The sequence below is a fragment of the Symsagittifera roscoffensis genome, chromosome 2 (assembly GCF_963678635.1).
Source record: "Symsagittifera roscoffensis chromosome 2, txSymRosc1.1, whole genome shotgun sequence".
NCBI classification, from domain to species: domain Eukaryota; kingdom Metazoa; phylum Xenacoelomorpha; order Acoela; family Convolutidae; genus Symsagittifera; species Symsagittifera roscoffensis.
The window spans coordinates 67,370,201-67,395,651 of NC_087063.1; the positions used below are offsets into that span (position 1 = coordinate 67,370,201).

Genomic DNA, 25,451 nt, shown 5'->3' on the forward strand with positions numbered 1-25,451 from the left:
TTTTCAAGTAGTAATGGAACATTTTGTTTCAAAAAATTGTGATGAAGAAATGCACCGAGAATGATTCTTGATTAAAAGCTGTGGTTCTGATGTATTCTTTTTTTTCTATAACTGACATTTCAAAAACTAACGACTTCTAAACGCTATGTCGATTGCAAATGAAAATTGATGAATGATGATAATTTCACCATTGATTTCTGATATATCTTCGCAGTCTGTCTGATTTTTGGTTAAGTTTGAGATGGATGGTTTTAGTGCTCCATATCAATCAGTTTTATCATCTTAAAAATAGCTGGTTCATTTTTTGTAGACTTTGGGCGTTTAGATTTTCAAAAGTTGACGATGTTTCTATGTGTAGGATCCTCTAAATACAGACTGTAGTTCTGATTTATTCAGGCTGTTTTTTTATGACCTGACTGAATTTGAGTTCCAAGAAGTGGAATAGGAAATTTTTCAGATTTGAACTCAACGGTAAATACAATTTGGTTTCAATGTTGTTTTCCTTTTTGACTTCTGATCTTTTTGCAGTCTGTCTGATATTTTTGAGTTTGAGCTGATTTAAGCTTCTGTTTTATACTGGTACTTTCTTCCAACGCAAGGATCTTTTCTAGTAGAAAGTGAACTTTTGTTTTAACAAATTGTGATGAAAAAATGCTTCGAAAATGGTTCTTGATTAAAAGCTGTGGTTCTGATGTTTTTTTCTATATCTGAAGTTTCAAAAACTAACGACTTCTAAACGCTATGTCGATTGCAAATGAAAATTGACGAATGATGATAATTTCACCAATGATTTCTGATATATCTTCGCAGTCTGTCTGATTTTTGGTTAAGTTTGAGATGGATGATTTTATTTTTTTAATCAGTTCTGTCCTTTTGAAATTAATTAGGTTCGTTTTTTGTAGAATTTCAGCGTGTAATTTTTAAAACGATGATGACATTAGCTTTTTGTATGATCCTCGAATTACAGACTGTAGTTCTGATTAATTCAGGCTGTTTTTTTATTACCTGGCTGAATTTGAGTTCCACGAAATGAAATCGGAAAGTTTTCAGATTTGAACTCAGTATAAATACAATTTGGTTTGCGATGTTTTCCTTTTTGACTTCTGATCTTTTTGCACTCTGTCTGATATTTTTGAATTTGAGCTGACTTAAGCTTCTGTTTTATACCGGTCCTTTCGTCCAAGACACAAGGATCTTTTCAAGTAGTAATGGAACATTTTGTTTCAAAAAATTGTGATGAAGAAATGCATCGAGAATGATTCTTGATTTAAAGCTGTGGTTCTGGTGTTTTTTTTTCTAAATCTGACGTTTTAAAAACTAACGACTTCTAAACGCTATGTCGATTGCAAATGAAAACTGATGAATGATGCTAATTTCACCAATGATTTTTGATAGATCTTCGCAGTCTGTCTGATTTTCGGTTAAGTTTGAGATGGATGGTTTTAGTGCTTCATATCAATCAGTTCTATCATCTTGAAAATAGCTCGTTCATTTTTTGTAGAGTTTGGGCGTTTAGATTTTCAAACGTTGTTGATGTTTGTATGTGTAGGATCCTCTAATTACAGACTGTAGTTCTGATTAATTCAGGCTGTTTTTTTACCTGACTGAATTTGAGTTCCAAGAAGTTGAAAAGGAAAGTTTTCAGATTTGAACTCAACAGTAAATACAATTTGGTTTCAATGATGTTTTCCTTTTTGACTTCTGATCTTTTTGCAGTCTGTCTGATGTTTTTGAGTTTGAGCTGACTTAAGCTTCTGTTTTATACTGGTACTTTCTTCCAACACAAGGATCTTTTCTAGTAGAAATTGAACTTCTGTTTTAACAAATTGTGATGAAAAAATGCATCGAAAATAATTCTTGATTTAAAGCTGTGGTTCTGATTTTTAGTTTTTTTCTACATCTGACATTTTAAAAACCAAATACTTCCAAACTGTATGTCGATTGCATATAAAAATAGATGAATGATGATAATTTCACCGATGATTTCTGTTATATCTTCGCAGTCTGTCTGACTTTCGGTTTAGTTTGAGATGGATGATTTTATTTTTCTCAATCAGTTCTATCCTTTTAAAACTAATTAGGTTAATTTTTTGTAGAATTTCAGCGTGTAGTTATTAAAACGATGATGACTTTGGCATTTTGTATGATCCTCGAATTACAGACTGTAGTTCTGATTAACTCAGGCTGTTTTTTTAATTACCTGACTGAATTTGAGTTCCAAGAAATGGAATCGGAAAGTTTTCAGATTTGAACTCATTATAAAAACAATTTGGTTTGCGATGTTTTCCTTTTTGACTTCTGATCTTTTTGCAGTCTGTCTGATATTTTTGAATTTGAGCTGACTTAAGCTTTTGTTGTAAACCGGTCCTTTCTTCCAAGACACAAGGATCTTTTCAAGTAGTAATGGAACATTTTGTTTCAAAAAGTTATGATGAAGAAATGCATCGAGAATGATTCTTGATTGAAAGCTGTGGTTCTGATGTATTTTTTTTTTCTATATCTGACATTTTAAAAACTAACGACTTCTAAACGCTATGTCGATTACAAATGAAAATTGATGAATGATGATAATTTCACCAATGATTTCTGATAGATCTTCGCAGTCTGTCTGATTTTGGGTTAAGTTTGAGATGGATGGTTTTAGGGCTCCATAATAATCAGTTCTATCGTCTTAAAAATAGCTGGTTCATTTTTTGTCTTTTTTTTTGACTTTGGGCGTTTAGATTTTCAAACGTTGACGATGTTTCTGTGTGTAGGATCCTCTAAATACAGACTGTAGTTCTGATTTATTCAGGCTGTTTTTTTATTACCTGACTAAATTTGAGTTCCAAGAAGTGGAATAGGAAACTTTTCAGATTTGAACTCAACGGTAAATACAATTTGGTTTCAATGTTGTTTTCCTTTTTGACTTATGATCTTTTTGCAGTCTGTCTGATATTTTTGAATTTGAGCTGACTTAAGCTTTTGTTGTAAACCGGTCCTTTCTTCCAAGACACAAGGATCTTTTCAAGTAGTAATGGAACATTTTGTTTCAAAAAGTTATGATGAAGAAATGCATCGAGAATGATTCTTGATTGAAAGCTGTGGTTCTGATGTATTTTTTTTTTCTATATCTGACATTTTAAAAACTAACGACTTCTAAACGCTATGTCGATAACAAATGAAAATTGACGAATGATGATAATTTCACCAATGATTTCTGATATATCTTCGCAGTCTGTCTGATTTTTAGTTAAGTTTGAGATGGATGATTTTCTTTTTTCAATCAGTTCTATCCTTTTGAAATTAATAAGGTTCGTTTTTTGTAGAATTTCAGCGTGTAATTTTTAAAACGATGATGACAATAGCTTTTTGTATGATCCTCGAATTACAGACTTTAGTTCTGATTATTTCAGGCTGTTTTTTATTACCTGACTGAATTTGAGTTCCACGAAATGGAATCGGAAAGTTTTCAGATTTGAACTCACTATAAATACAATTTGGTTTGCGATGTTTTCCATTTTGACTTCTGATCTTTTTGCAGTCTATCTGATAGTTTTGAATTTGAGCTGATTTAAGCTTCTGTTTTATACGGGTCCTTTCTTCAAAGACACGGGGATCTTTTCAAGTAGTAATGGAACATTTTGTTTCAAAAAATTGTGATGAAGAAATGCATCGAGAATGATTCTTGATTAAAAGCTGTGATTCTGATGTATTTTTACTTTCTAAATCTGACGTTTTAAAAGCTAACGACTTCTGAACGCTATGTCGATTGCAAATGAAAATTGATGAATGATGATAATTTCACCAATGATTTCTGATAGATCTTCGCAGTCTGTCTGATTTTCGGTTAAATTTGAGATGGATGGTTTTAGTGCTTCATATCAATCAGTTCTATCATCTTGAAAATAGCTCGTTCATTTTTTGTAGAGTTTGGGCGTTTAGATTTTCAAACGCTGTTGATGTTTGCATGTGTAGGATCCTCTAATTACAGACTGTAGTTCTGATTTTTTTCAGGCTGTCTTTTTATTACCTGACTGAATTTGAGTTGCAAGAATTGGAATAGGAAAGTCTTCAGAGTTGAACTCAACAGTAAATATAGTTTGGTTTGCAATGATATTTTCCTTTTCGACTTCTGATCTTTTTGCACTCTGACTGATATTTTTGACGTTGAGCTGATTTAAGCTTCTGTTTTATACCGGTCCTTTTCTCCCAAGACACAAGGATCTTTTCAACTAGTAATGGAACATTTTGCTTCAAAAAATTGTGATGAATAAATGCATCGAGAATGATTATTGATTAAAAGCTGTGGTTTTGATGTTTTTTTTTCTATATCTGACGTTTTAAAAACTAACGACTTCTAAACGCTATGTCGATTGCAAATGAAAATTGACGAATGATGATCATTTCACCAATGATTTCTGATATATCTTCGCAGTCTGTCTGATTTTTGGTTAAGTTTGAGATGGATGATTTTATTTTTTCAATCAGTTCTATCCTTTTGAAATTAATTAGGTTCGTTTTTTGTAGAATTTAAGCGTGTAATTTTTAAAACGATTATGACATATATTTTTTGTATGATCCTCGAATTACAGACTGTAGTTCTGATTAATTCAGGCTGTTTTTTTTACCTGACTGAATTTGAGTTCCACGAAATGGAATCGGAAAGTTTTCAGATTTGAACTCACTATAAATACAATTTGGTTTGCGATGTTTTCCTTTTTGACTTCTGATCTTTTTGCAGTCTGTCTGATAGTTTTGAATTTGAGCTGACTTGAGCTTCTGTTTTATACGGGTCCTTTCTTCAAAGACACGATGATCTTTTCAAATAGTAATGGAACATTTTGTTTCAAAAAATTGTGATGAAGAAATGCATCGAGAATGATTCTTGATTAAAAGCTGTGATTGTGATGTATTTTTACTTTCTAAATCTGACGTTTTAAAAGCTAACGACTTCTGAACGCTATGTCGATTGCAAATGAAAATTGATGAATGATGATAATTTCACCAATGATTTCTGATAGATCTTCGCAGTCTGTCTGATTTTCGGTTAAGTTTGAGATGGATGGTTTTAGTGCTTCATATCAATCAGTTCTATCATCTTGAAAATAGCTCGTTCATTTTTTGTAGAGTTTGGGCGTTTAGATTTTCAAACGCTGTTGATGTTTGCATGTGTAGGATCCTCTAATTACAGACTGTAGTTCTGATTTTTTTCAGGCTGTCTTTTTATTACCTGACTGAATTTGAGTTGCAAGAATTGGAATAGGAAAGTCTTCAGAGTTGAACTCAACAGTAAATATAGTTTGGTTTGCAATGATATTTTCCTTTTCGACTTCTGATCTTTTTGCAGTCTGACTGATATTTTTGACGTTGAGCTGATTTAAGCTTCTGTTTTATACCGGTCCTTTTCTCCCAAGACACAAGGATCTTTTCAACTAGTAATGGAACATTTTGCTTCAAAAAATTGTGATGAAGAAATGCATCGAAAATGATTATTGATTAAAAGCTGTGGTTTTGATGTTTTTTTTCTATATCTGACGTTTTAAAAACTAACGACTTCTAAACGCTATGTCGATTGCAAATGAAAATTGACGAATGATGATCATTTCACCAATGATTTCTGATATATCGTCGCAGTCTGTCTGATTTTTGGTTAAGTTTGAGATGGATGATTTTATTTTTTCAATCAGTTCTATCCATTTGAAATTAATTAGGTTCGTTTTTTGTAGAATTTCAGCGTGTAATTTTTAAAACGATTATGACAATAGCTTTTTGTATGATCCTCGAATTACAGACTGTAGTTCTGATTAATTCAGGCTGTTTTTTTTTACCTGACTGAATTTGAGTTCCACGAAATGGAATCGGAAAGTTTTCAGATTTGAACTCACTATAAATACAATTTGGTTTGCGATGTTTTCCTTTTTGACTTCTGATCTTTTTGCAGTCTGTCTGATAGTTTTGAATTTGAGCTGATTTAAGCTTCTGTTTTGTACCGGTCCTTTCTTCCAAGACACAAGGATCTTTTCAAATAGTAATGGAACATTTTGTTTCAAAAAATTGTGACGAAGAAATGCATCGAGAATGATTATTGATTAAAAGCTGTGGTTTTGATGTTTTTTTCTTCTATATCTGACGTTTCAAAAACTAACGACTTCTAAACGCTATGTCGGTTGCAAATGAAAATTGACGAAAGATGATAATTTAACCAATGATTTCTGTTATATCTTTGCAGTCTGTCTGATTTTTGGTTAAGTTTGAGATGGATGATTTTATTTTTCTCAATCAGTTCTATCCTTTTGAAAATAATTAAGTTCGTTTTTTTTTGTAGAATTTCAGCGTGTAATTTTTAAAACGATGATGACATTAGCTTTTGTGTGATCCTCGAATTACAGACTATAGTTCTGAATAATTCAGGCTGTTTTTTTATTACCTGATTGAATTTGAGTTCCAAGAAATGGAATCGGAAAATTTTCAGATTTGAACTCATTATAAATACAATTTGGATTGCGATGTTTTCCTTTTTGACTTCTGATCTTTTTGCAGTCTGTCTGATATTTTTGAATTTGAGCTGACTTAAGCTTCTGTTTTATACCGGTCCTTTCGTCCAAGACACAAGGATCTTTTCAAGTAGTAATGGAACATTTTGTTTCAAAAAATTGTGATGAAGAAATGCATCGAGAATGATTCTTGATTAAAAGCTGTGGTTCTGATGTATTTTTACTTTCTAAATCTGACGTTTTAAAAACTAACGACTTCTTAACGCTATATCGATTGCAAATGAAAATTGATGAATGATGATAATTTCACCAATGATTTCTGATAGATCTTCGCAGTCTGTCTGATTTTCGGTTAAGTTTGAGATGAATGGTTTTAGTGCTTCATATCAACCAGTTCTATCATCTTGAAAATAGCTCGTTCATTTTTTGTAGAGTTTGGGCGTTTAGATTTTCAAACGCTGTTGATGTTTGCATGTGTAGGATCCTCTAATTACAGACTGTAGTTCTGATTTATTCAGGCTGTCTTTTTATTACCTGACTGAGTTTGAGTTGCAAGAATTGGAATAGGAAAGTCTTCAGAGTTGAACTCAACAGTAAATATAGTTTGGTTTGCAATGATATTTTCCTTTTCGACTTCTGATCTTTTTGCAGTCTGACTGATATTTTTGACGTTGAGCTGATTTAGGCTTCTGTGTTATACCGGTCCTTTTCTCCCAAAACACAAGGATCTTTTCAAGTAGTAATGGAACATTTTGTTTCAAAAAATTGTGATGAAGAAATGCATCGAGAATGATTCTTGATTAAAAGCTGTGGTTCTGATGTATTTTTACTTTCTAAATCTGACGTTTTAAAAACTAACGACTTCTTAACGCTATATCGATTGCAAATGAAAATTGATGAATGATGATAATTTCACCAATGATTTCTGATAGATCTTCGCAGTCTGTCTGATTTTCGGTTAAGTTTGAGATGAATGGTTTTAGTGCTTCATATCAACCAGTTCTATCATCTTGAAAATAGCTCGTTCATTTTTTGTAGAGTTTGGGCGTTTAGATTTTCAAACGTTGTTGATGTTTGTATGTGTAGGATCCTGTAATTACAGACTGTAGTTCTGATTTATTCAGGCCGTCTTTTTATTACCTGACTGAATTTGAGTTCCAAGAAGTGGAATAGGAAAGTCTTCAGATTTGAACTCAACAGTAAATATAGTTTGGTTTGCAATGATGTTTTCCTTTTTGACTTCTGATCTTTTTGTAGTCTGACTGATACTTTTGACCATGAGCTGATTTAAACTTCTGTTTTGTACCGGTCCTTTCTTCCAAGACACAAGGATCTTTTCAACTAGTAATGAAACAATTTGCTTCAAAAAATTGTGATGAAGAAATGCATCGAGAATGATTATTGATTAAAAGCTGTAGTTTTGATGTTTTTTTCTTTATCTGACGTTTTAAAAACTAACGACCTCTTAACGCTATATCGATTGCAAATGAAAATTGATGAATGATGATAATTTCACCAATGATTTCTGATAGATCTTCGCAGTCTGTCTGATTTTCGGTTAAGTTTGAGATGAATGGTTTTAGTGCTTCATATCAACCAGTTCTATCATCTTGAAAATAGCTCGTTCATTTTTTGTAGAGTTTGGGCGTTTAGATTTTCAAACGTTGTTGATGTTTGTATGTGTAGGATCCTGTAATTACAGACTGTAGTTCTGATTTATTCAGGCCGTCTTTTTATTACCTGACTGAATTTGAGTTCCAAGAAGTGGAATAGGAAAGTCTTCAGATTTGAACTCAACAGTAAATATAGTTTGGTTTGCAATGATGTTTTCCTTTTTGACTTCTGATCTTTTTGTAGTCTGACTGATACTTTTGACCATGAGCTGATTTAAACTTCTGTTTTGTACCGGTCCTTTCTTCCAAGACACAAGGATCTTTTCAACTAGTAATGAAACAATTTGCTTCAAAAAATTGTGATGAAGAAATGCATCGAGAATGATTATTGATTAAAAGCTGTAGTTTTGATGTTTTTTTCTTTATCTGACGTTTTAAAAACTAACGACCTCTTAACGCTATGTCGATTGCAAATGAAAATTGACGAATGATGATAATTTCACCAATGATTTCTGATATATCTTCGCAGTCTGTCTGATTTTTGCTTAAGTTTGAGATGGATGATTTTATTTTTCTCGATCAGTTCTATCCTTTTGAGAATAATTAGGTTCGTTTTTTGTAGAATTTCAGCGTGTAATTTTTAAAACGATGATGACATTAGCTTTTTGTATGATCCTCGAATTACAGACTGTAGTTCTGATTAATTCAGGCCGTCTTTTTATTACCTGACTGAATTTGAGTTCCAAGAAGTGGAATAGGAAAGTCTTCAGATTTGAACTCAACAGTAAATATAGTTTGGTTTGCAATGATGTTTTCCTTTTTGACTTCTGATCTTTTTGCAGTCTGACTGATATTTTTGACCATGAGCTGATTTAAACTTCTGTTTTGTACCGGTCCTTTCTTCCAAGACACAAGGATCTTTTCAACTAGTAATGAAACAATTTGCTTCAAAAAATTGTGATGAAGAAATGCATCGAGAATGATTATTGATTAAAAGCTGTAGTTTTGATGTTTTTTTCTTTATCTGACGTTTTAAAAACTAACGACTTCTTAACGCTATGTCGATTGCAAATGAAAATTGACGAATGATGATAATTTCACCAATGATTTCTGATATATCTTCGCAGTCTGTCTGATTTTTGCCTAAGTTTGAGATGGATGATTTTATTTTTCTCGATCAGTTCTATCCTTTTGAAAATAATAAGGTTCGATTTTTTTTAGAATTTCAGCGTGTAATTTTTAAAACGATGATGACATTAGCTTTTTGTATGATCCTCGAATTACAGACTGTTGTTCTGATTAATTCAGGCAGTTTTTTTTATTACCTGACTGAATTTGAGTTCCAAGAAATGGAATCGGAAAGTTTTTAGATTTGAACTCATTATAAATACAATTTGGTTTGCGATGTTTTCCTTTTTGATTTCTGATCTTTTTGCAGTCTGTCTGATATTTTTGACCATGAGCTGATTTAAGCTTCTGTTTTGTACCGGTCCTTTCTTCCAAGACACAAGGATCTTTTCAACTAGTAATGGAACAATTTGCTTCAAAAAATTGTGATGAAGAAATGCATCGACAATGATTATTGATTAAAAGCTGTGATTCTGATGTTTTTTTCTATATCTGACGTTTTAAAAACTAACGACTTCTAAACGCTATGTCGATTGCAAATGAAAATTGATGATTGATGATAATTTCACCAATGATTTCTGATATATCTTCGCAGTCTGTCTGATTTTTGATTTAGTTTGAGATGGATGATTTTATTTTTCTCGATCAGTTCTATTCTTTTGAAAATAATTAGGTTCGATTTTTTTTAGAATTTCAGCGTGTAATTTTTAAAACGATGATGACATTAGCTTTTTGTATGATCCTCGAATTACAGACTGTTGTTCTGATTAATTTAGGCAGTTTTTTTATTACCTGACTGAATTTGAGTTCCAAGAAATGGAATCGGAAAGTTTTTAGATTTGAACTCATTATAAATACAATTTGGTTTGCGAGGTTTTCCTTTTTGATTTCTGATCTTTTTGCAGTCTGTCTGTCTGATATTTTTGAATTTGAGCTGATTTAAGCTTCTGTTTTATTTCAGTCCTTTCTTCCAAGACACAAGGATTTTTTCAAATAATTATGGAACATTTTGTTTCAAAAAATTGTGATGAAGAAATGCATCGAGAATGATTATTGATTAAAAGCTGTGGTTATGATGTTTTTTTTCTATATCTGACGTTTTAAAAACTAACGGCTTCTAAACGCTATGTCGATTGCAAATGAAAATTGACGAATGATGATAATTTCACCAATGATTTCTGATATATCTTCGCAGTCTGTCTGATTTTTGATTAAGTTTGAGATGGATGATTTTATTTTTCTTGATCAGTTCTATTCTTTTGAAAATAATTAGGTTCGATTTTTTTTTTAGAATTTCAGCGTGTAATTTTTAAAACGATGATGACATTAGCTTTTTGTATAATCCTCGAATTACAGACTGTAGTTCTGATTAATTCAGGCTGTTTTTTTATTACCTGACTGAATTTGAGCTCCACGAAGTGGAATCGCAAAGTTTTCAGATTTGAACTCAACAGTAACTACAATTTGGTTTGTGATGTTTTCCTTTTTGACATCTGATCTTTTTGCAGTATGTCTGATGTTTTTGAGTTTGAGCTGATATAAGCTTCTGTTTTATACCGGTCCTTTCTTCCAAGACACAAGGATCTTTTCAAGTAGTAATGGAACATTTTGTTTCAAAAAATTGTGATGAAGAAATGCATCGAGAATGATTCTTGATTAAATGCTGTGGTTCTGGTGTTTTTTTTTCTATATCTGACGTTTTAAAAACTAACGACTTCTAAATGCTATGTCGATTGCAAATGAAAATTGATGAATGATGATAATTTCACCAATGATTACTGATATATCTTCGCAGTCTGTCTGATTTTGGTTAAGTTTCAGATGGATGATTTTAGTGCTCCATATCAATCAGTTCTATCATCTTGAAATTAGCTCGTTCATTTTTTGTAGAGTTTGGGCGTTTAGATTTTCAAACGTTGTTGATGTTTGTATGTGTAGGATCCTCTAATTACAGACTGTAGTTCTGATTTATTCAGGCTGTTTTTTTTATTACCTGACTGAATTTGAGTTCCAAGAAGTGGAATAGGAAAGTCTTCAGATTTGAACTCAACAGTAATTACAGTTTGGTTTGCAATGATGTTTTCCTTTTTGACTTCTGATCTTTTTGCAGTCTGACTGATGTTTTTGACTTAGAGCTGATTTAAGCTTCTGTTTTATACCGGTCCTTTCTTCCAAGACACAAGGATCTTTTCAAGTAGTAATGGAACGTTTTGTTTCAAAAAATTGTGATGAAGAAATGCATCGAGAATAATTATTGATTAAAAGCTGTGATTCTGATGTTTTTTTCTATATCTGACGTTTTAAAAACTAATGACTTTTAAACGCTATGTCGATTGCAAATGAAAATTGATGAATGATGATAATTTCACCAATGATTTCTGATATATCTTCGCAGTCTGTCTGATTTTTGCCTAAGTTTGAGATAGATGTTTTCAGTGTTCCAACTTATCAGTTCTATTATCTTGAAAATAGCAGGTTAATTTTTTAAAACGCTAAGTCAATTGTAAATGAAAATTCAGCCTTGATAATATTTTCACTAATGAAACTTATACATCTTCTTAGTCTGTCTGATTTTCTTATGTTTGAGCTGATTTGAGTGTTCATCTCAATCAGTTTCATCGTCTTGAAAATAGCAGGCTCATTTCAGGTAGAATTTTAGCGTGTAGATCTTAGAAAGTTGACGACGCTTGCATTGTGCATGATTGTCTAATTACAGAGTGTAGGTTTGATTATTTCAAGCTGTTTCTGTATCAATTGACTAGTTTTGAGTTCCAAGAAATGGAATCTGAACGTTTTCAGAATTTGACTCAAGTTTGGTTTGTGTTGATGTTTCCATTAATGACTTCTGATTTTTCTGCGCAATCTTGTTTTTTTTTATTTTGCGAGCTGATTTTTGTTTTTCTTACGCACGTCCAATTTCCTGAAGATACCAGTCTCATATCCAGTAGAAATTAAATGTTTTGACCTTATATTTTGCAATGAAGAAATTCAATGTAAATGATGCTTCAGTAAAAGCTTTGTTTCTGATTTTTTCAAGCTTCATTTTATCTTACTGGCCCATTTAGCAACTGAGGACTATATACTACTAACTCAAGTGCTAGTGGAAGTTGATCAATGATAATATTATCTTTTTTTTATTTGGACTTCTAATATCTTTTTGTAGTCTGTCAATTTCTCTCAAGCAGTTCTATCATTTTGAAAATAACTGGTTCATTTGAGAACGATTTTCATCAAGTAGATCTGAAAATGTTGATGACGTTTGCGTTTTATATGATCTTCTAATTACAGATTGTAGTTCTGATTAATTCGAGCTGTTTCTATCAACTGACAGATTTGGAATTCCAAGAAGTGGAATCATCGGAACGTTTTCAAAATTGAACTCAAGGGCAAATACAGTTTGGTTTGTGACGATGTCTTCATTTATGACTTCTGATTTTTCTTCGCAGTCTGTCTGGTGTTTTTCATGTCTGAGCTGATTGTAGTATTCTGTTTTATGCAAGTCCAATTTCCTGAAGATACCGGCTCATTTCAAGAGTTTAAATGTTTTGATCTTATCAATTGCATTTAAAAATGCATTGCGAATGAGATGTTCTTGCAAGTTGTCGTTCTGATAAATTCGTTTTTTTTTCTACCGACTGATTCAAATACTGACGACTTGATCAATAATGATAGTTTCTTGGCCTTTTGATATCTCTTCGCAGTCCGTCTGATTTTTTTGAGTTTGAGCTGATTTAAGCTTTCTGTTTTATACAGGTCCTTTTTTCCAAGATACCAGGATCTTATAAGTAGTAAAAGAACGTTTTGTTTTTAAAAACTGTAATGAAGAAATGCATCGTGAATGTTTCTTGATCAAAAGATGTGGTTCTCATTCATTTTTTTTTCAACAAATTGTTGATTTAAAAACAAATGCCTACCAAACGCTCAGCTGATTGCAAATGAAAATTGAATAATGATGATATTTTCACAAATAATTCTTGTACATCTTCGCGGTCTCTGATATATATTTTTTTCTGAGCTGATATTCGTTTTTTTTTCTACGCAATTCGATTTTAGTGAAGATACCAGGCTCATTTCAAAAATTTAAATGTTTTGATCTTATCAATTGCATTAAAAAATTCATTGTGAATGAGATGTTATTGCAAGTTGTGGTTCTGATAAATTCGTTTTTTTTCTGACTGATTCAACTACTGACGACTTGATCAATGATGATAGTTTCTTGGGCGTCTGATAACTCTTTGCAGTCCATCTGATATTTTTGAGTTTGAGCTGATTTAAGTTTTCTGCTTCATACAGATCCTCTTTTTCTAAGATACCAAGATCTTTTCAAGTAGTAATAAAGCGTTTTGTTTTTAAAAAATGGGATGAAGAAATGCATCGTGAATGATTTTTGATTGAAAGCTGTGGTTTTTATTTATTCCTTTTTTTAAAAACTGACTGATTTAAAAATCTCTAAGCCGATTGCAAATGAAAATTGATCAATAATGTTATTTTTTACTAATGACTTCAGATATATCTTCGCACTGTGTCTGATTTTCAGTTCGAGCTGATTAAAATTTTTTCTTATCTCAATCAGTTCTATCATCTTGGAAATAGCAAGTTCATTGTGGTTGATTTCAGAAATAGCAGGTTCATATTATCACACTTTAGTTCTGATATATCTTTGCAGTCTGTCTGATTTTTTTCGAGCTTGAGCTGATTTTTCTTCTGTTTTTATATAGGTCTAATTTTTCCAAGATACCAGGATCTTTCCAAGTTGTAATGGAGTATTTTGTCTTGAAAAATTGTAACGAAGAGTTGCATCATACAAGAATTTGTAGAAAGGGTTTCAACTTTTGTCCCAGTAGTATGCTTGTCAACATTACCATTTACTTCATCTACAGTAGCCGAAGATAATGAATCTATCGCCGTTAGTAACTCAATATCTTGTTGGTGAATTTTTGGCATGAGCTTTCCGGAATTTCAAGGTTTTTAACAAGCGGAGGGGCAATTTTAGGCTGAAGTTTTTCATTGAATTGGTGTAAAGTCTGATACTCCGCTTGTTGTTTTGCTCTGGTCAGTTGTAGTTTTGTTGGTCTTTTTTTGAAATACATGCTACGTCTTTTTCAAGTCTATTGATAGTTTCCTGTTGATGTTGTAGATGAGATTCTTGTAGTTTGACTTCCATTTTCAAAATGATATTTTCATGAACTAGCTTCAGATTTTTTTTCAAGCATTTTTACAATTTTTATAGCCTCTAGATTTATTTCTGCTTTGTTCTTATTTTTTAGCCATGATTTTGTTCAGTTACTTTGTTTTGTTTTTTCTAAGTCCCATCAAATTGAAACCAACCGTTAGCTTTACGATTGAGGTTTTGTAGAGAATTTCCAATCTAATTCATCCTCTATTTAGTTTTTTTTAAATTCCAAGCTATTGTTAACTTGAATTTTTAAGATCGTCGACCAACTCAGCCCTTTTCGTTGTCTGGAAAACAAACAGTATGAAAAAATCTCTATATATTTTTTTCATTTCGACAATAAATATCAAAATTTGTCTTGATTTTTTCTTAGTTTCCTATTTTTTTTCAAGTTCGCGGAAATTTGGTCGGAAATTTTGAGCTAGATGCGCATCTGAACGTATTCCTGTTAATTACTGTTTGAAACAATGTGAAAAATTTGTTATCAAACAGTTAGTTGCAATAACATGATGTGGTCCTGAATATTTGATGTATTGTTAAAAATGAAATGTTTTGGTGTTCTGAGTATTTTGGATACCAAAAATGATTTTACATGAAAAACAAAGTTCTTACTTGCCAGATGCTCTTAATTCGATTAATATTTTGACGGACAGATCTAGGATTTCCTCGAAGGGCTAGGAGGGGGTTGGGAAGCGAATTTATGAAAAACCAGGTCAAAAAGGCCGTTTTTGGGCACTCTTTGGAAAATTTTGACCAAAAACGCGTTTTTTTGGCGAGCGCTCCCCCTGAAAATTAGTTTTTCTAGAGAAGTTTGTCCCATAAATCCGCCCCTTGTTCGCAATCTGTCCGTTTTTGTAGTCTTAGATATGATTTTTTTTTCTGTTTCATGCGATTCTGGTATCTTATTCAGGGTAATTGTGTAATTTTGTAGAACCAGAACTGATAGCTCTAAAAAAGCTGAAATTTATAAAAAGAACTTTTGATTACAAGCTGTGATTCTGATGAATTAATTTATTGTCGTATCCTGAGGTTGTTATGAATCTTTTTAGGGCCAGCTATGGATTTGGAAATTTTTTAAAAAACTTTTTGAAGCACAGGAAGAAAGTGATAGATGAATTGTCACTTGAACTGTTTTCGAGAACTTCTAATTCCTTTTCTTTGTCTGTCTGACATCGTTTGTTTGTCTAAAGTTGATTTAGATTTTAGCTTTTCGGAACAAAGGGAAGTTTTTTGGTCCCAAGTGTCGACGAATGAAAGGAAGACACTCACTCTAAAGGTCTAAGTCGTGTAGTTTTTTATTTGGTTTTTCTGAAAAGTTAAGTTGTTCATGCTTCAATTTGATTTTCGGTGGTCCGATTTCTTAATTTTTTTAGCTTCAAAATTTTTTTCTCTATTTAGAAATCACATTAGGTTATCCAATAGCAAAAGTTAATTTCTGTCATCAATGTTGATATATTTTTCTTTGACACTCGAAAGTTCCTCGTGAAAAAAATTCTCATAAAAATGTCAGTTTGTTTTTGTTCTTGATTTCCTTGACACTTATGCAAGTTTATATTATTTCACGTTTTGACAGGTGCTCGTGGCTAATATCAGACTAGATTCGGACTCTGACTTGGACCTCAGTTTGACGTGCTGTTCAGCTGTGGCTAGAATGTGCTATTTTTCTCCTGAAATTGTGCACACATCCATAGTCAAACGAGAAAATACCGTCAGATCAGAAATTGTCTCCCATTTGGTACAATTCGTCCTTGCACACATCCAAATAGCCGAAGATGATTCAAGCAACCTAGAGCGTGAAAAAAGGGTGTTATCGTGCCTTGCAGGAGTGTGTTCAGTTTTTTCCAATGTTTGTCGACTTTCGGAGCTCAATGAGAAAATTTTCACAGAAGCGAATGGGATTTTTGCAATGGGTCAAGTTACTTTCATCTTGCCAGTTGCTAGAAGCACCTCTGCTTCAGGTATGATCACAGATAAACGGAATTCAAAGTTGCTTCATTAGCCGAAATCATATCTGAGAGCCGAAATTTGAATTGTGGATTTTTAAAATGATTTAAATTTAATCAGGTAGCTGAAGTACCCATTTTTAAAATGAAAAATTGTTTTTGCTGCAGTAAATTTTATTTCATTGAAGTTTCGCTGCTCCTTGCAACAGAGTAAAATAAAGAGGTGAAAGAAAGTTGTAAAATAAAGATGTAGTTTTGTGAAACTTTCAATTACCGTTCTTTCTTTGTAAACTGGCGAAACTTCAAAGCTAAGGGGATCGAGAAAGAATTTTTTCTAAATTTTTTCGGACAACGGACATCAACGAAATGACGTGACAGCATTGCTATCTATGTCGCTACTTTATGCTATCTGGTGCGGCAAATTGATATGTCATTTTTTTTGCAAATTTCACTGGAGCAAGAAATGGACATCATCAGAAACGTTACTAGCGAATTATTTTTGTTTTAGGCGCAAAGGACGAAATGATAAAATTAGTTTCGTATTCGCTAATGACGCTGCGGTTGCTGTTCTCTTCGAAAGAGAAAATGCGTTCTCTGATTCGCAAATTCTTCCCGGTCGAATTGTGTCAAAAGTTTGCAGAATGTGGAAATCACCAACTGAACTTAAAAAATTACACCAGCTTAGCTTCCGAAATTGTGAATCGGTCTCTTAAAGGAGAATTGAATACAGAAGATATTTCAAACAAATTGGTTGAAATTAACTTGGAAGCACCAAAATTGGAAGGGGAGCAAAAAATAATAGGCAAATATGTGATAATAGACGAACTGGGCGATGGATCTTTTGGGTCTGTTATGAGAGTGAGAAAAAAGCAAGAATATGGAAACGGCTCTTCGGGATCTTGTTATGCGCTGAAGAAAATTATATTTTCTGGCAAGGAGGCAGCGAGCAAGAAGAAAGCGATGGCATCTACGATTATGAATGAAATTAAAATCCTGAAGGTTAGTTGCCGTTAGGTATTGTGTTGACTCATTTGTCTAATGTGACAAAACTGAACCTCAATTATTTCGGCTTGGTTCATAAAAACATTTTTAAAAAGTGTGAACATAAAAAAATGGCAATTAATTGGGTTATACGATTCTTTGAAACTATATTCCAGTCCATGTTGATGTTCGTTTTCAGAGTTTAAGTATCCTGTCATTGTTTGTGCAAGACTGTAAAAAGGTCAGTCAAACATTAATTTGGAAGCTTCCAATAAGTTTTGGGTATGTTTTAGGAACAATTAAATCATCCCAACCTGGTCCGGTATCTGAAGACATTCCGTGAGAACGAGACGCTTTATGTGCTGATGGAACTAGCCGATGGCATATCTCTGCAGGAGCACCTGGACTACATTGAGAGCAGCAAGTGTGGCCCCATTCAGGAAGAGAGAGTGTGGAACATAGCCATACAGTTCATCCAAGGTCAGTGCTGGTATTTAATCAATCAATTACGATGCTGAGTTTAAAAAAAAACTCGGTGTTTTTGATGTGATCCGAATGAGTAGAGTTTAAGCACCGCGAACATCTTTTATCTTTAAACATTCTAACATTTGAGTAAAATTTAGTTGCCTAACGAATGTCCCAGAATTTCAACGGGAATATTTTGCGGTTATTTGCTTGCATTTAGCGAAATGTTCTCCGTAGAAATGTCAGGGGAAATGATTGTGTTTACAGGCCTGAAGTATTTGCACGTTGACAAGGAGCTGATTCACCGAGACCTGAGTCCGAACAACATCCTGTTGACATTTGAAGACGTGGTCAAGATCACTGACTTCGGATTCACGAAGGCCACAGACAAGAACGGCATGTGCAGAAGTGTGGTTGGGACTGTATCCTATTGGTTAGCTAGTAAACTGTCGAGTACCTATTTAAATGGTAGTTTTCAAAGCAGCTTTCTCGAAATTAGGAATTGGTATGTTATTCTTTGCCATTGAATTTATCGACTTGAGTCAGTTAAAATTTATATTTAAGACCCACCTTAACGAAAAAAAAAAGAAAAATATTAACAGAAACGATTAAGTCAATTTATTGTATAAAAAAGCACTCAACTGTCGAATCAAATCATGGCCAATGAAACGCATTTTTAGGTGTCCTGAAATCACTCAGGAACAACCGTACGACAACAAAGCAGACATCTGGGCGTACGGGTGCATAGTGTACCAAATGTGCACCCTGAAGCCCCCATTCATAGCAGACAACATTCTCTCGATCGCGAAGAAGATAGTGGAGTGTAACTACCAGCCGATAGATGCCCGACTGCCTTACTCGGATTTAATGAGATTGCTTGTGGCAAAGTGTATTACGGTTGAAAAAGAATTGAGACCAGATGCATTAGGTGAGGTATAAGTGGCCGTTTTTTGTTTAAACGGAATCTAGAAAACTGGCCGAAAAAGCGGGCGCAACCCCTCACCACACTCAGTTATTCGACCCCCTCATTGCGCAAACGGTGCCCACTTTGTACTTTTTATGATATCCACTTTTGGCCGAAAAGTTTTTTGGTGTCAGTATTCCTTAAATTTGGGCCTAAAAACGTGATTTTCTTTTAGTTTCAGAGAAAACTTGACTTAATGCGGTGCTCCCAGGGTACCCTCAGTGGTCGCAAATCTTGCCTCCATAGTTGAGTGTCCAGGTTCCTTCAGTTTCCGAGATGTGACTTTTTAAGGTTTTAAAAAAAATTCCAAAAATTTTGAATTAAAAAACTGCAAAACTCGAAAATTCCAACTCTGTAGTGGGGTGCTCTCAGAACTCGAAAATTCCAACCCTGTAGTGGGGTGCTCTCAGAATAATCTCAGAGGTTGCATATCTTGCCTCCAAGTTTGTCTTCTCAAATCATCTTGATTTCCGAGATAAGCCGTTTCTTTTGATTTTTCAGACATTTTCAAAAAAAAAAAAAACCTAAAAAAGTTTCCTGGAGTTTGAATTTCTCAAAGCTATTATGGAACACTGTCAAGGTACTCACAAGAGGTTCACGAATCGACTCCATATTTGACTGGTCAACGCCTCTCACTTTCCTACATATGACGTTTTTTTTAAAAAAATTTTCAAAGAGTTAAATTTCATCAGTATTTTCTTTTCAAAATTTGAAATTTTAGACATTTTAGTGGGGTAAGGTCAGGCTACTACCAGCAGTTGTAGATGTGGCCTTCATCCTGGTACTATTGCTCGAGTTAATTAGTTTTTCGAAATTGACGTTTTTTCTGATATTTAAAAATTTTTGATCAAACTAAGAAAAAAGATCACATTTTTAAATTATTAACGCAGGTTTGAACGCTTCATTACACTAAGTGATATACGTACAAGCTAATAAAAATAAGGAACTTAGTTAAACAAAAATCTCATTTATGATTTCAGTGATTTTTCAAATGAAATTGTATCGAAGTTTTTTTTAAATATGAAAGTATATTCAAAAAGAACATTTATGTCGAAATTATTTTTATCGTTCAATTTTAGAAATAAGCGTTTTGGATTCCCCGTCTATTATTACAGTTGCATTCCTTTTGCTGTTTTTTCATATATTCTTTTTTAAGCAGTTTTCATATTTATTAATCTGTTAAAAGCACCGGAGGTGGGTTACACGACAGTTTATTTTGGGGCCCTTATATCAAATGGGGCCCTTAGTGTTCCACTATTAGTAAGCGGATTGGCAGACTTTTTGTTAGTTTCGCCTTTTCTTTTCTCGCTGATTTTTGCGAAGTGCAGCTTCGCCTCTGTGTTGAAATATTGGGTTTCTCGGGGGTCATTTTTCTTATTTGATCGTAGGAGTTGTGCAAATACTGTCTCCCAAGTTGCTGGAGCAGTTAGACATACAGGCTGACAAATTGAAGCAGTGTCGGCGAAGGAATGAAATGCTGCGACAGAGACTAGATTCAGTGAGCAAAACATGGAAGTTGAACTCGTCTCGACCAAGTTCCAATACACTGGAGCTATCCTTAGGGTCACACGGTGACCTGCAAAGGTTAGCAAGGAAAGTTTCGCCATCTCAAAGTGATGCAAGTTTTCAAAGGAAAATGTTGGAAGAATTATGAAATTTAGCTCTGAATGTTACAACTATCCTACTTAAAATAGAAGTGCGAATTGGTTCTTTTAGGTCGTATGAGGCTTAAAGATCTTTTTGTATTTTTTATTAATGACCGAATTGCAATTGTCTCTAATTGTTTCAGTGGTTTTCAATCCAGTGGAAATCTAACCCCCTCGCCGGCTGCTGAAGTGACCATGGATCTCCTAGGATCCTCAGGAGGTCTCTCATTTCCAACTGCTTCTCACTCACGTGCAAGCTCAGCTACCTCACTCAATTCGGTGGCTGAAGAACCCATGTCTAACAACGGTCACAATACACGAAGTAACGGGCATGGTTCTGGTAATCCTCCAAGGATTAACTCGCCTGTATCAAATAATTTCGAATCGAGTCAGCCAAACACAGCCGCCTTGGCCCGCGCGTTGAAATCAACCAGGAGTCCGAGTTCTATATCGACAAGTAGCTCGAACAATAAATCGTTTACAGTCACACTGCCAATGTCAAAACTGCGAGAATTAAAGGTGGCTAGTTTGAGTCCTTCGGGGAAGCGAGGTTCAATTGGAGGCCGGGATCTGAGTTCAAATGATTCGCAAGTGGATATGCTGCAATTTTTGAGGAGACTTGACTCATTGTGCAATAGAAAGAAAGATAACTTGACCAAAAAGGTATTAATTTGCAGTCTAATTTTGAGAACGCAATCCCGTGGTATCGGAATTAAAATAGTTAACGGGATAGATCCTGAACAGCACATATAGACTAATATTTCTCCTTGTATTTGTTGTTCTGGCAAATGGGTGTTTATGAATAGCTCTCAACTCAAAAGGCAGCTTTAGAATTTTGCGAATGGTAAAGCTCGAAAATCTTGTTTGCTTTTCAGGAATCAAAACAGTTGTATCTTGTATCACTTGTTCGAAAGAAACTGTACAGTTGCGATGATTCGGAATGGATGCGAACTCAAATCAGGAAGTTTCTTGAAGAAAGTGGTGATGTCATGCATATAAACTTTTTTCAAAATCCAGCTGCGAATGAATGCTTTGGACAAAATTTCGCTCACCTTGCAGTAAATTGCATTGGTTCGAATCATTCACAAATGAGCTATTACTCTAAGTCACAAAGTTCTATGGAATCTGTATCATATCAAGAGTTTATGAAAATTGTAAATAGCTTGTAAAAATATAATTGCAGAAATATAGATTACTTAATTAGATTAGCTCAACGTTCTGATTAATCATCAAATTAGAGATTTCTTCAACTCCCCCCCCCCTTTGGTACCTAGTAACTAATTGCCACCTATAATGAACTAATTCAACGGTTAAGCATATGAAGCATATGTGAATTTTGTATCTATCTAGTAATAATATCCTCCTTTTGGAAAAAAAAGAGGAATAGTTAAAGAGATCCTAAATTAGCTCTTAAAGTCTAGTCATCTTGATCAAATTGTACATTCGATTCAACTATAAATTTATTCATAAAATTTTAGTCGCAATTTTTGTAAATACGAGATGTTCACTCTTGAATTATTGCAATAAAAATTTTCCCCTAATTTTGCCAATATTTCTTTATACTATAAAGAGTATGGCTAACCCGTTTAGAAGTATGGTCCCAAAAAACTCTATACGTTCCCAGAAAAGAGTTTTCCGAATTAAAGTCGGCCTTAGAAACTGCTTAGTCTTATTGAAATTGAGCTATCCACTTTTTTCAAGTTCAATTTCTGCCGTAGCTAAATCACATAGATAATTTAGGTCGATTGGTTTTATTATTTTGCTGCTAGTACAGTATAAACATTTGCTGTTTAAGTTTAGCCAATGAAATAGTTTTTGATTATATAGAAAATTTGAAGTAGTAAGTCTAAAGAAGAAAATTTGTTGTGTTTCACCTGGAACCTACTTCTACACAAGTACTTTGAAAGGACGCATCGAAAGCGGTAGGCCCATACTTCTTAGCGAGTCAAGGTAGTAGTTTTTGCGTCCAGAATTTGGAACCACTAATGCAGCCGAAATTGGGTCACGCTGTGGTAGACCTGAAGCTGGATGTCAAGTGCGACTCACTATCATTGACATGGCATGGGATCGATTACACGATCTGACGCTCTCGAAGTGAACGCCCTACCACGATGCCAAGTGATTCTGTTATTCAAGCGCCTCAGCCAGAGGTACTTTTGTCGGATTTTTATCTGAAGTTTTTCTTTCTAGTTTCGGTTTACCTTTCTACTCCAATCTAGTTTTTTCGTTTTTGCAAACAGACATGTTGGTAAAGCAAGAGCTTCGAAGTAGAGGCCTTGGTGTGGCTAAGGGCTTATAATAACTGCTTTTACTTCCAACTGATCTCATTAATTCAGTAACGATTATTTCGGTGGAAAGGGTTGCACTCTTCTCAAGGACTTCGACGCCTTCATTACTCTCGCATTCAGTAGCTTCTATGTTATCCAAAGCATGTTTTCTTTTGCTCGCTTTCGTTTGCTTTTTCTAAAAGTTGTTTATTTTTGCTGGTGTATGCGAAGCAATGCAAATATACCAACAAAAATTGGCAAATTTATCAATGAAAAATTAGTGTAAGAGCTCAAAAAAATAAAAACAAGTAACGGATTTAAAAGAATGCTCTGATTAAATTTCTACAGACTAACTAGTGTCATAATGTTGATAGCCTTTATGAATTTGGCTTACCGAGTTCGAGAACTAATCAAAAAGTATCGTGTTTTTTTGACGCTTCGGAAAATTGTTGCACTCTACTCAAAAATATTAGTTTTTTTTCAAAATCTACAATTTCGATTTCCTAAAAGGGTTCCAATGGAAAGACTTCTCCCTACCCTGTGTGCCCGCATAAGCAACTAGTACGTTTTTTTTGCCATATCACAATTTCTACAGCATTCGAAAAACTCTGTGGTAGGAAAACTTGATTTCGAAAAACTCTGAGGTAGGAATACTTGATTTTTGGAATTTTTCATTTTCTCAAAAACTACCCTGCAAGATTTAGGATCCAATCGAAGGGAAGGGCGGGTAATCTGAGGCTCCCCTGCATAAGTAGTTACGCTCAAATGTACTCACACAAAAAGTAATCACCCTGGGGAAAGTCAAATATTTGATTTATGACCACTTTTCTCGAAAACTACCCGCCAAAATCTGGGGTTTTGGGTCCAATGGATATACCTGGTTGCGGGAACCTTTCTTGCCTTAGTAGCTAGGACCCATTTTCTGCCTAAAAAGACTGTTCTCGGAAAAATATTTTTAATTTTTGACTGTTTTTTTAAAAGTTTCTCAAAAAGTACTCCCGCCCAATTCGATATTTTTGTTTCAAAAGAAAATACAGGTTGTGTGAAGCTCCCCTGTATAAGCGACCATGACAAGTTTTTCCATACAAAGATATCGTTCTCGGAAAGAATTATTTTTGTCTTTTTTTACCGCTGTTTGAAACTTTTTTCGTGATTTAAAAAAATCGAGGCAATAGGATATGGCAAATTTCTCAAAAAAGTCTTTCTTGCTTTATTAGAGAAACAGCTAAGTTTTTCTCTGAAACCCAACTTTTCAATTTTTCGAAAATATTCATTTGATCTAGTATCAGTGCAGCGAATTCATAAAATATCAATCAGGTACCTCCAGCTTTTTCTGGGCCCATAGTGTAGCATTTTGCCCAGTGACAGTTCTGGTCTTCAGATGGTTTTAGGCACAATTCGTTTCAAATCAAAAAATCTTCTATAATTTTTTAGCCCAAAATCTTTGGAGCAGTTCACTACCGAAACCAGAGAGAATTTAATTAACGATACCAGAGAGAATTTAATTGTTCAGAATACTGGAATTCCTGTTTGCCAATGGAAATACAGCCCACAATTCTGTGTGCCTGCATAATCCACGAGTATTTTTTTACCATACCTCACTTTCTACAGCCTACGAAAAACTCTATTTTACCCAATTTTTTGGTTTTTCTCATTTTCTAAAAAAATTACGGACTTTCTTTGTTATTAGTTTTGAAAAACGACTATTGAACGCAGATGGGGTACTACCCCGTATCTTACTTTTGACCATTTTGAGATGTCTACAGTCCGGTATATGCTGGACATTTGAGTCTTTTGCAGACACGTTTGAAGGCTTCTCCGGCTAAACTGGAACCACTTAAATATCGCACACAGTCCATACCATAAGTTTATTGACAATTTATTCCAAGTTCATCGACGCAAGCCGGGAAAACGGTGGCACACTTGCGATAAAAGTTGTGCTTGCCCTCCATGTACTGAATTTCAAATACTGTCTTAGCAAGCTCCAGATCAGCGTCTGGCATTGCAGATTTTTTGCTCAAAATATCAGACCAGTCTTGCAACGGGTAGTCCCTCTTTCTCTGCGAAATGTTTTCTATTGGCCATGTATGATTAGGAGTACAATTTTCTTTCATATCATGAATCGTTGTTTCTCCTTGTTGTTTGCAAAACACTCGTTGAAAGCGGATTTTTTCTCCACTGGTAGATTATCACCTAATTTTTTTTTGCAAGGAAGATTTCAAAAACTGACTGTGAAGTGATCAAAAACTCTTAGCTCATTTCCATTTTTTTAACAGTTTTCAATAAATTTCAATTAATTAACGATATGATTTTTTTCGTCGGAACTGAGTACGAAATTTTTTCGTCTAGCAAGATTGCTTTTTTCATGGGTCTATCGCAGAAATTGAAATTGTTCAAGATATTTTTTGTGCTCATTGGAACAATTTGAACAGCAAATCCAACATGTTGATCCTTTTCAAGGATTCTGGAATTATAAAAGTGTGGAAACCGTCCTGTGCATTAAAGATAATCTCGCCAATCGATGAAGCAAAAATCCGTTCTAGTAGCTGAATTTTTGAACTTAACCGTGATCTGACTGAAAAAATTTAGTTTGTAGGAATTCAACTACTCCTGGGGTACAGGCTGATCCGGGTTGAAGCTGGGGCATTCTTTGTGTTCATCTTTGAAAAAACGACAAGGAAACACAGATGCGGTACCAACCCACATCATACTCTTGAAAGTTCTGTGATGTGTACATTCCGATATAATCCTGACATTTGAGTTTTTTCAGATACGTTCAAAGGCTATGCGTTCTC

The 25,451-nt window shown here is 34.0% G+C and overlaps 1 protein-coding gene across 2 annotated transcripts in view; it reads left to right on the forward strand.

The window, feature by feature from the left end:
- The window catches only part of LOC134840240 (serine/threonine-protein kinase D1044.8-like), a 45,351-nt gene extending 23,690 nt beyond the window's left edge, over positions 1-21,661 (forward strand). Inside the window, exons 4-11 of one of the 2 annotated variants that reach the window (XM_063855976.1) lie at positions 15,964-16,348; positions 16,842-17,332; positions 17,608-17,794; positions 18,047-18,212; positions 18,460-18,707; positions 20,132-20,327; positions 20,533-21,052; positions 21,265-21,661. In XM_063855976.1, the coding sequence (XP_063712046.1) occupies positions 15,964-16,348; positions 16,842-17,332; positions 17,608-17,794; positions 18,047-18,212; positions 18,460-18,707; positions 20,132-20,327; positions 20,533-21,052; positions 21,265-21,558 (2,487 nt within the window). In that variant the 3' untranslated portion in view covers positions 21,559-21,661. The remainder of the gene's footprint in view (positions 1-15,963; positions 16,349-16,841; positions 17,333-17,607; positions 17,795-18,046; positions 18,213-18,459; positions 18,708-20,131; positions 20,328-20,532; positions 21,053-21,264) is intronic. The other variant, XM_063855977.1, reaches the window with a different exon arrangement.
- Positions 21,662-25,451: the final 3,790 nt, after the last annotated feature.